At 50.6% G+C, this 11,132-nt stretch overlaps 1 protein-coding gene across 1 annotated transcript in view; it reads right to left on the minus strand.

The window, feature by feature from the left end:
• ABCA13 (ATP binding cassette subfamily A member 13) overlaps positions 1–10,801 on the minus strand; it is a 36,993-nt gene extending 26,192 nt beyond the window's left edge. Inside the window, 10 exon segments of the mRNA XM_070046276.1 lie at positions 791–948; positions 1,709–1,881; positions 3,722–3,892; positions 4,129–4,229; positions 4,889–5,016; positions 7,497–7,696; positions 10,066–10,121; positions 10,124–10,160; positions 10,163–10,246; positions 10,772–10,801. Of these exon segments, the coding sequence (XP_069902377.1) occupies positions 791–948; positions 1,709–1,881; positions 3,722–3,892; positions 4,129–4,229; positions 4,889–5,016; positions 7,497–7,696; positions 10,066–10,121; positions 10,124–10,160; positions 10,163–10,246; positions 10,772–10,801 (1,138 nt within the window).
• Positions 10,802–11,132: the final 331 nt, after the last annotated feature.

Consider the following 11,132-nt stretch of genomic DNA (forward strand, 5'->3'; position numbering starts at 1 on the left):
CAAATGCAGGGACCCCTCTCGTGGGTGGTGAGTCTGATACCGAGAACCAGAGAGAGAGGGTCTCTGGCAGCCCCTAAGACAAGTTTGAGGAGGAGTGAAGGAAGGAGTGTTAGGTGGACATGACCACAGAAAAGGAACAGGAAATCCCATCCCCAGGCCCAAACCCCCTAGAGGTCCAAGACACAGGTGTTCCAAGGAGATGCTATGACCCCATGGGACAGAACCCATGGAACACATGGGAAACCAGGGCGTGTAATTCCCAAGGCAGATGGAAACACACAACCAGCTCTAGACCCGGAAGAGGCCAACTCAGAGATGCAGGGGTCGCCCTGCCAGCATCTTCTAAAAAAAAAGTCTTTTGGGGGACAGGATGATTCCCTACGAGTCATGCAGTTGCAAGTTATGAGATTCATATTTTAGGGGATTTTTGGTTTTGAGGCTGGTAAGGAGAGAGTGGAGCACACTCCACATGGGTCTCCCCCGTGGCAGGGCGGACGCGCTAAGGGAGAGGGTCCCACGCACAGCACATCTGGACTTTCGGAGGTTGGGTCATGATGAGTCTGTACAGGTAAGTGTTTATTGACCAAACCAGGACAGTTTAGAGAGAGAAAGCAGTGACTGTGCCGGGACCCGCGGCCGTCTAGTTATGGCTGACGGGAGTAAATGCGGAAACCTCACGGCACCGTCCCGGTGAGCCACGCTTAGCTCCCCTCACTCACTAGGATCGATCAGCTCTTAGGAAGCCGTGTTGCCACAGTGAACGGGGAAAACACCCTCATTCCTGACTTACCAAGAAGACTGTTCTGGAAACTTTCCTGCTTATTCACATATCGAGCCACCTGGCAAGTCTTCCGTATGAACCCCATGAAGTCTTTCCAGGGGTATGTCTGTTTGAGGAACCGTTGGGCTTTCTCAAGTGTATGAAATACCCTGCAATCAAAAACAAAACTGAATAATGGTTTTCCAGAAGACAATATTACAAACTCATCTAAATACAAATATATACAAACGCCCGGCAGTCCAGTTATATAAGGAACTTAGAATCTTTGAAATACTTTTCCTAATACATATTTGTTTATTTATGAACTTCCCCCACCCTGATTTGCAAAATGAAGGAAAATCATTTATGGGAGCGCATAAAATATAAAAATGTAAGAACACATAAAATATCTCCATCAAGAGCAGAGAAACTGGAAAATTAATGTCTACAATACGAAATGAGTTTTGAGCTAAGAAAAATACATTCCTATTTGACACATTTGACTGTGAACGTCCTAGCATCCGAGGAGAATGGAAATTCATCACACATACAATTCACATTTGATAAAATAAAAACAAGGCAAATTTCCTGGAGAAGCAGAGCTCCCTCGAGAACCACTCTTTGGTATCCTGGGTGACGTGATAAACAAGCACCTTGAACTAAACGAGGGCCCTCGATTCCCTAGATTTCCTGTGAGATTTAAGCCAACAGTTAAACTTCGGAGGGACTGTTCACTATTTCACATTTTGTATATGCTTTCCAACAGTACCAAAGAGGTTAATCTTTTTAAAACAGAAAAAATAGTAAACAACTCTATTTTTTCATAAGAAATAGAATATACTATGTTGATCTGTCTCTCGAGTAGAGAAGGAAGCGGTTGGAGTCCTCTCGGTTTCCAATTGTTCGGAAGTGTTCCATCCAACAGGTACTTATGCCGCAGAGAAAAGCCAGTCCGTACAGTCGTGGGGGGAGACCCTGGCTCCCAGCAGCCACAGAAGCTGAGTGCAGGGCAGGCTCACTTCCAACAGCCGTGTCCCCAGGTCCTGCCAGCCTGGGGCGTCTTCCCGTGTTGAAACTGGCATATTTGTGGGCCCAGTAATGACCTCTTGCAAATGATGACCCTTAAAAGGCAGAGAGAACATTGCTTGTGGTACATAAAGCAATGAAGCTGTGGGCATCTGTGATGCAGCCTCTACCCGTTCTTACTCAGCTGGGGGTCCCTTTGAACTGTGCCCCGTACGGCTGGGACCACCTGGTCCTGGTCCTGGACTTGAGTCTTTGTTCAGGTGAACAGACCCCACATACAGCTTCAGACAGCCACAAAGCAGAGAGCACCCAGGCATCAAGCCCGTCTGTGTTGGCCTGTCCCCCACCTGACCCCAGTGGGGCAGACGTCCCAGCACCACGACCCTGTAACCGCACCCCATGGCTCATCGAGGCTGGGCTGGGGCCCCTGTTAACCAACACGGTGCAGAAGGAGGGACACAGCCCCTTTCTGAGGAGCGGCTCCCAACCGCTCTCTCGCCTGGGATCCCCGGGCTGCTGGGGGACCACACAGACAGGCCACAAGGATGGAGAGACCCTGGGGCTTGGAGGAGACAGGACCAGCCCCGCACACCCCTTGCCCCTGGTGCCCTAGCTGCGTACCCAGAGTCCCGCAGCTACGAGGGAGGGGTCTGCTAGAACCAGCAGAACTACCTGCCAAGCTGCGGGGTCGTCCCATGGTGATAAACAACCTAAGCCCCAGCAGGAAGGCTACCTACCCTGCACATAATACAGAAACATAACTGCGCCGTGACAGAGGCTTCATCGATACAGAGAAACTCGGGTGGCTTTCTGCCAGGAGAGAGCTTACAAACCAAGAGCACAAAAGCAACCACGCCAGGGCTTCCCTGGTGGCGCAGTGGTTGAGAGTCCGCCTGCCGATGCAGGGGACACGGGTTCGTGCCCCGGTCCGGGAAGATCCCACATGCCGTGGAGCAGCTGGGCCTGTGAGCCATGGCCACTGAGCCTGTGCGTCCGGAGCCTGTGCTCCGCAACGGGAGAGGCCACAACAGTGAGAGGCCTGCATACCCAAAAAAAAAAAAAAAGCAACCGTGCCAGCAGGCGATGGTTTTCCCGCCTGCACACAATTTCCCTCTGCCCGGCACCCTCCCGAGTTCTCCTTGCTTCAAGTTACCCGCCTCCTTAAGGGCTCATGCTCTCATCTGGGAGGATTCCCAGGTGCCACCCTCTGAGGACCCAAGCTTTTCCACCCTCCTCGGCCAGGGCAGCACGCACCCTTCTGCACACGATTACGCACAGAGCAAACGTGCTGGGAAAACGCTGACTGGCTTGACACACCACTGCCCTAACTGGCACAGTTTATAGTTCACTAGTTTCATCGTTTCACTGATCTTATTTCATGGTTTATAAGGAAGAACATAAACATGAAACAGGTAATACTGAAAATGAAATGAACTACGAAAAGGTGAACGTCAATATGTTTAGTGCTCAGTAAGAGGAGTGCAGGCCGGACTGGACATGATCCTTTTCACTAACTAATTCTCGACACCCTGCAGCCCTACACTGGGGGGCTGGGTGGCATGTGGGGAGACCACGCCCCCCCCCCAGGCCTCTGGCCCCTGGAAGCTACAGCTCAGCCCCAAGCCGACTGCCCACCGGACATGCCTCCGCCTGCTGTAGCCTCTGCAGCTAGAAATGGAGCAGGACGGAGAACCTGGACACAGGGAAGTGGATGCGGCCTGGGGAAACATTCTGGGTGCCCTTGGGGAGGCTCATTTAACACCAAGCAGATTCTGGCCATGTGGGTGGCACACAGCCTCTTAAGGTGGCCTCCAGGAGGGGGCGCCCAGGGGCAGCTGTCTTGTAAGACTGAGGCTCCCGTGTGAGCATCTTTGGTGAATCCACCTCAGAAATGAGCCCCCAGTGCCCAGAAGAGACCAGACGGTGGATACTCACCACATCCTCCAGTGACTCAAGCAGCTTATGTAAAGCACTGGCCTCACTGGAGGAGTGGTGACCACAGCCCAGCCCCTTGGGGACGCCAGCAGTCCCGGGAGGCAGGGGAGCTTCCGTCTGGGACAAGCGTCCGTTCAGGCACAGACCAGTGGCGTTCTTCTTCATCCGCAGCTAAAAGACAAACGAGAGCCTGAGGGGCCACCCGGAGAGGGGCTGACACAGCTCTCTGAGAGTCAGAGCCCCGCAAACAGAAACCAGAGCTGTAAAAGAAAGCAACGTGCTTCAAAAACTGCCTGTGCTCTTTATTGCACTGGCACCATTCATAACAAGAGCAAAAGGAAATACTGCCTGAGCATCTGGAATGTGCTGTCCCAGGTGCTTACTTGTGATCCTTTGCTGTGCTTTACCTGCTTTAGCTCCCCAAAAAGCACGTCCTTTTCCAGTTTTGACTGGCCAGGCCCAGCAGGTCGAGAGTCCTTAGAAGATGTCTCCAGGCAAATGAGGATTTCTATAGGATGGACAGACATTCACCCCCTGCCAACTGCTCCATGCCCGACCCCTCCCTCATGTGGCCGTGAATCGAGAGACTGAATCCTGGCAGCCGGCCGGTCAGCCTCTGGACCTGCTATCAGACACTTCATGTCCCCCCGAGGGTGGGGCCTGACGAAGTCACCCAACTCCGGCCCCTCTTTCTGCAGACACACGAGCCTCGGGCAGCTGCTCCATCAGCTGTCTCACTTCCTCCGTCCACCGTGAGAAGCAGCAGAGTGCAGACGGCCACCTCCCGGGACTGCAGTCAAGGAAGGGCATCGGGGCAGACGAGGGGGACCTGCTATCCCCACAGATGCCGAGGGGCAGGGAGTGGGCAGAGGACAGGGTGTGGATGGGACGGCAGAAAAGAGCCTGTCCAGACCCCAGGCCGGCTGACTCCAGGCCCCAGGCCGGCTGACGGGAACAGCAGGATGTGGTCCCCACTATGACACGCTACTCGTTCAGCCAGGATGTGCTGGGTTTGAAACATCCCTGGGCACCATCGACAAGCACGAATATGTATGCACGCCCATACCTCACCTCCAAACCTGACGGGCGGCTTCGAGCCTGCCTTCCAGCCGCTCCCATGTTCGCCGTGATTTGAGTTGGGGACAAATAACCCTGGAGCTAGTTTACCTCGGACAAGGTGTAGATTCTGGGCCACCACACTCCTGAGAGCCCCGTCGAGCTGGAGCAGTCTCGTCAGGGCCGGCCACAGGGGCAGCTCCCAAAGGACGCGCTGCAGTTTCTGCAGGTGCAGTAATCTGAGGGCAGAAATAAATAAATGAAATGTAACGGGAAGCAGTTCAGTATGCCTCCTTGGGAAACAAAACTTCACAGGAAAATATCCCACAGCTTTGGGACTTCACAGACCAAAGTCCCACGTTCCCCACGTACACAGATAACCAGGTTCTTGACAGGTCGTATCGCTCGAATCCTCTGATTTGGGGATTCCTTCAGGTACTGAATATGGATTAAACACTCTCTTTACCCCAAAACAGAAAGGTATATCCCAAGTAGTGGGTAGAAGAGGTGAGGGTTAGGATAAAGTTCCAGGTGAGATTTAAAAATATTTGCCATGATTATGGTTCATGGTATGACCCTGAGGTAGAGAGAGGAGGGGACAGAACAGAGAAATCCAGAAATGGATCCAAATGTAAATAGAAATTCAGAACACAAAGATGAAAGTAACTTGAGTCAGTGGTGGTGTGGGTAACAGAGGGTTTAACCAATCTTTTGGAAACATCTGATGATTTGTGACTATTTGGAAGAAATCAAGTTGGAGATCTTGGACTTCCCTGGTGGTGCAGGGGTTAAGAATCCACCTGCCAGTGCAGGGGACACGGGTTTGAGCCCTGGTCCGGGAAGATCCCACATGTTGTGGAGCAACTCAGCCCGCGAGCCGCAACTACTGAGCCCACGTGCCACAACTACTGAGCCCACGAGCCACAACTACTGAAGCCCACGTGCCTAGAGCCCATGCTCCACAGCAAGAGAAGCCACCACAATGAGAAGCCCGTGCACCGCAATGAAGAGTAGCCCCCGCTCGCCGCAACCAGAGAAAGCCCGCATGCAACGAAGACCCAATGCAGCCAAAAATAAACGAATAAATAAATAAATGTGTGTATATATATATATATATGTATATATATATATATATTTGCCATGAAACCTGCGGTTACTAGAAAATATTTTATATGGAAGCGTGTTTTGAGAGCGCTTCAGTGTCCAGACGGCGTGTGGCTGAGTGCAGGCTGCCCGCCTCCGACCAGACTCCGGCCCCCTGAATGGGGCCGGACGGGATGACCGGAGGCGGGTCACGTCCCTGCAACTCTGGGTCAGGATCGGGAGAAGGATACCTGCAAGTGGCTTTGGTACTTAGAGCAGGATGTGGCCACTGAGGCCCCTGATCCCCAAGGAGCCAAGAGACGGGGAGGGTCCCCGGGGCTCCTGGTCTATGGGGGCCCCAGCGGGACCCAGGGCGGAAGGGCCAGGACGTGCTGGAGGCGTGTAGGATCGTCCAGGGGGACCTGACATGGCGTCTCTACTACTGTGTGTTAAGTAACGGAGATGTTACTTTCAAACAGCTTCAAAACAGGTAACCAAGCAGGGAAGCCTTCAACGCCCACGCCTGGCCTCCTGCACTGTGCTGCATGTGCAGCTCTCACGTGACAGAACAGTGTACCCCGTCCTTTCTCCAGCTAATCCTGCAGACGTCCGTGGCCGGCTGCCCGCAACCCTTCCTCGGCGTCCTCGGCCCACAGGGAGCCGCACTGCCTCCCCCGCCACGGTCCCCACGTGCCCCGGGCAATCTCTTCAGAAGCAACGCCCTGCTTCCTAACTGGGTTTCAGAAAAAGAAAAGTGTCGGCAGTGTTTTCAGTTACCACTTGTTAGGTGTGTCGTTAAAAACCCCATACTGGGCTTCCCTGGTGGCGCAGTGGTTGAGAGTCTATCTGCCGATGCAGGGGACACGGGTTCGGGCCCCGGTCCAAGAAGATCCCACATACCGCGGAGCGGCTGGGCCCGTGAGCCATGGCCGCTGAGCCTGAAAAAGACATACGTACAGCACCGTACAATTCGCACATCATAACTCCCTCTCCACACCGTACAGGGAGCAATACTTTCTATGACCCACAGTTTGAAATGAACCTTTTGTGACAATATGAAGAAATCTTATTGTCCTCTTCCAAGGAAAGCCTTAACTTCAGGAGTTTACTAAGATTCATCAAGTTACTACAAACAGCCACACCTACTGAAGAAACAGACCCCGTGTTGCACTAGACTCCACCGTGTGTGTGAGTCAGTTTCTCTACCTTAAAAATAATAACACACATCCCACCTTTCCTACTTCTCAAATATTTCTGGACCTTATGTAAACATTTCAACTACACAAAAAGTTTAAATAAATAGGAAAACAAGTAGTTCCTTACAGGAAAGAACCTTTAAACTGTCTTTGTTCATTTTTAAATGAATGTCAAAGATGTTAAGACCTAAGGTCCACAATCTGAAAACCCTCTCAAACATCGTGCCCTCATTCGATTGCTTTCAACAGCTGGACAGGCATCCAGTTTGCTGCAAACAGTCCTACCAGGGTCCACAATGCAAGCCTTGCATTTTCCAGTTGCTAATAACTAGCAGTTTGTTGTCTAACCGGGGCTACATGGAATGCCTTCGTAACAGTCTTGTCATGCACACTTTAAAATCAGGGTTGTCTAGCCTAATCCACCAGGAAATGTGCCTTACATCCTGGTAGGTGTGTGGCTGCCTTGGGGGCCGTCGACTGCCACACTGTCGTTCAGGAGGAGAAGGGCAGCCTGCAAAGCTCCCGCCACCGTCCAGGCCTGGCTCCCTTCCCCAGACTGAGTCCCCAGAGCCTCCAGCCTGTGTCCAGTCCCTGCCAGGATCCTCTGGAAGAGGCTGCCCTTCTGCCACTGGTCAAACACCTGCACACTGAGAAACAAGAACGTTGTTATCAACGATAATAAACTGGAAATAATAGTGTTTAGTTAAGAAATAGTAACAAACCATTCTAGGTGACAGACGGCCCATTTTTATGTGGTTGGCAGATTGAGACACCTGTTGACAATTGTATTATGCTTTAATTTCTACTCAGAAATTAAAGATTACAAATTGCAACAGTGGGTGCATGCAACTTTTTTGTTGGTCCGATTTCTCTCTTTCCTTCCCCCCTTCCCATTTTCGAAAGAAAAGGTGATAACATACGTTTCTAAACAAGTGAAATATACCTTAAAAACTAAACTGACATGGGCTAGCATAAGTATATTCATATGCCTTAGAATTCTATCATAATTAATACATAGTTACTAAGTACATTTCATGTCATGAACTTGGGGATACTAAAGGCAATTCATATTGTGGATTGTCAACATTGCACCAAAACAGGTCCTTCCTGCCCAGACTGAGAGTGCGGGGGATGCAGGGTGGACAGGGATGTGCCCTGAACAGCTTTCACGTCACCACGATCTCACCACCCAGACAAAACGCACGGCCAGGGCTTCCACTGACGGTGCTGCTGCTGGTCAGCTCGATGCTGTCCCTTGATCATTTAGCACCAGATAAATTGAGTGCCTCCAAGTGGACAGTCAGACCTGTATTTTTTTTTTTAAGGACGTTTATCCGTTATTTGAGAGTTTGACCTTTACCAGTGAGACATATTAGGAAAAAAGGTACAGAGGTGTGCTCTTTGAGAAAATATGTGATGGGAAATGCAGTGCCCAGTAAAGTGAACGGGGGGGTGGGTGGGTGGTCACAGGCCTCTAACTCACACCCCTCCCCGGCCTCCCCCAAAGCAGAAAGCTGTGAACCAGCCAGGGTCCCGCAGTTTCTGAGGCCACTGGCTGTGTGACCACTCTGGCACTCCGCACACACTAGTGTCCCCGGGAAGGCAGTTTCCCTTCATATTACAGTCGCTGTTCAAGCAAAGGGCTTATCGAAACCAGAGTGAAGAGGCAGGCCCTTCAGCACCCAGTGCCCAAGGGTACCGAATCCCTGCACCAAACACCCAAGGAGGGCGTCAAAGGAGCCCAATGGAAATCGCACATGCCAAAAATAGATTATGGTTCTTGCAATTGCCAGGTGATGTTTAAGCCCAAGTGGGACTTTGTGACGACTGCATATAGGATAGATAAACAACAGGGTCCTGCTGTAGAGCACAGGGAACTATATTCAATACCCTGTGATAAACCATAATGGAAAAGAAGATGAAAATGAATATATATATATATATGTAAAACTGAATCACCTTGCTGTCCAGCAAATTAACACAACATTGTAAATCAACTATACTTCAATAAAAATTAAAAATAAATCAATAAAGAGGGCCTCTCTGGTGCCGGCTGTGTTGAGTGCCCAGCGAGCCAAGGTCAGCAGATGCACGTGGAGAAGGTGCACATGGTGTCCAGCCTGCGGGGTCCTCACGCTTCTCCCTGGGAAGGACGTGAAGTCAGAGAGTGAATGTCGCGGCGGGGGCGCAGAATGAATGGGCTGGCCCCTGTAACGCTTCAGCGAGCAAGGCGCGCTGGCTCTGGGGCTGTGCTGTACAGCCTGTGCTAGTGTCAGCAGTGCTGTGTTGGACACTTGAAAATCAGTGAGAAGGTAGATCTCATGTTAAGTGTATAAAATTAAATTAAAATAAATAAAATCACCAACAAGAACCTACTGTATAGCACAGGGAACTATACTCAATATTTTGTAAGAATCTATAATGGAAGAGAATCTGAAAAGGAATAGATGTGTGTGTGTGTGTGTGTGTGTGTGTGTGTGTGTGTATAACTGAATCACTGCACTGCACATCTGAAATGAAAACGATATTGCAAATCAACTATGCTTCAATTAAATTTTTTTTAAAAAACGTCAAACTCGGGCTTCCCTGGTGGCGCAGTGGTTAAGAATCCACCTGCCAATGCAGGGGACGTGGGTTCGAGCCCTGGTCTGGGAGGATCCCACATGCCGCGGAGCAACTAAGCCCGTGAGCCACAACTACTGAGCCTGCGCGTCTGGAGCCTGTGCTCCACAGCGGGAGAGGCTGTGACAGTGAGAGGCCCGTGCGCCGTGATGAAGAGTGGCCCCCACTCGCCACAACTGGAGAAAGCCCTCGCACAGAAATGAATACCCAACACAGCCAAAAATAAATAAGTTTATTAAAAAAAAAAAAGTCAAACTCAGGAAAAAAATCCAAAAGATAAATAAATACATAAACAAACAAACAAATAAAATCAAGCAGGGAAAGATGCAGGAGGAAAGTGCACGGTCTGGACATGCCACGACACAGGTGTCTGCTGTGGGGCGGCACCTGTTTGCAGAGGTGCAGCTGGCTGGTGGCGCAGAGCAGGTAGTTTCTGGCCGCTACCACCTGGGGTCGCAGTCTGCAGGGTGACCCCCCCCCCACCCCGTTCCTCTTCATTCTCGTGGCAGCCGGACAAGGCTGAACACAGCATCCGCCCCAGTGAACTGTCTGTGGGAATCTGGCAACGCTACGGAAAATATTAAGAAATCAAGGGTCTTTTTTTCTGGGGTGTTTCTCTCCGAATAACACCACAATCTTGCCAAAGAAAAACCTCTGACATTTGCTTGACTGAAGTCGTAACAGGGTGATAGAGTGATAACGTCCATGTGAATCTGCCTGGAAGGGAGGCCTTTGGAGTTAAGGAATAAGTCGATGACATTTTTCAGGAGCACTGCTGTTTCTCCAGGACACAGGGCTGGTTTCAGATACTGTTTGTCTCCACTCTCAGGCCAAAGGCAACCATGGGCCAGCCCAGTTTAACTGATACCTTGGACTAACAAATTTGCTTTGCCAAAAACATCTTCTTTTCTAATTATCTATCAAAGATGGATGAAGTTGGAAGGGTTCAAATTGGAGCTGTGAGTCAGAAATTGCTTAATATTTTGAAACCAAACCTCCTTTATTTCTGTAAATGAACTTCTCTAATACAGCTCCATAAAAATACTTCCGTTCATGTTGGAAGAAACCATGTTCCTCTATTACAGAGTTTTACGATTGTGGCGTCATCTTTCAGAAATCCCATTGGCAGCAGTGGTCACAAAGCATCGAAGCCCCATTCATTCCCTCTGTAGTTCCCTTCAGGATCCAGATTAAAACTACTCCCTGTGACTATCGAGGCACAAAGCCACAGACTCCCTCGTGGTCTCTGTATTGTTTCTTTTTTTTTTTAATTTTAAAAAAAAACAAAACACTCAGCAATACCACGTGGCCTGTCAGAGGAATATAGCCCTGTCCCTGCCCTCAGGACCCGAGCGGTCTGTCTGATGACACGCAGTGGGAAGACACCCTCTCCCAGGGCAGCAGACGCAGAAACCCCAGGCAGGCCGGGAGCAGCAGGGCCTGGAGTCGGCAGG

This window comes from Globicephala melas, chromosome 9, assembly GCF_963455315.2.
Source record: "Globicephala melas chromosome 9, mGloMel1.2, whole genome shotgun sequence".
Taxonomy (NCBI): Eukaryota; Metazoa; Chordata; class Mammalia; order Artiodactyla; family Delphinidae; genus Globicephala; species Globicephala melas.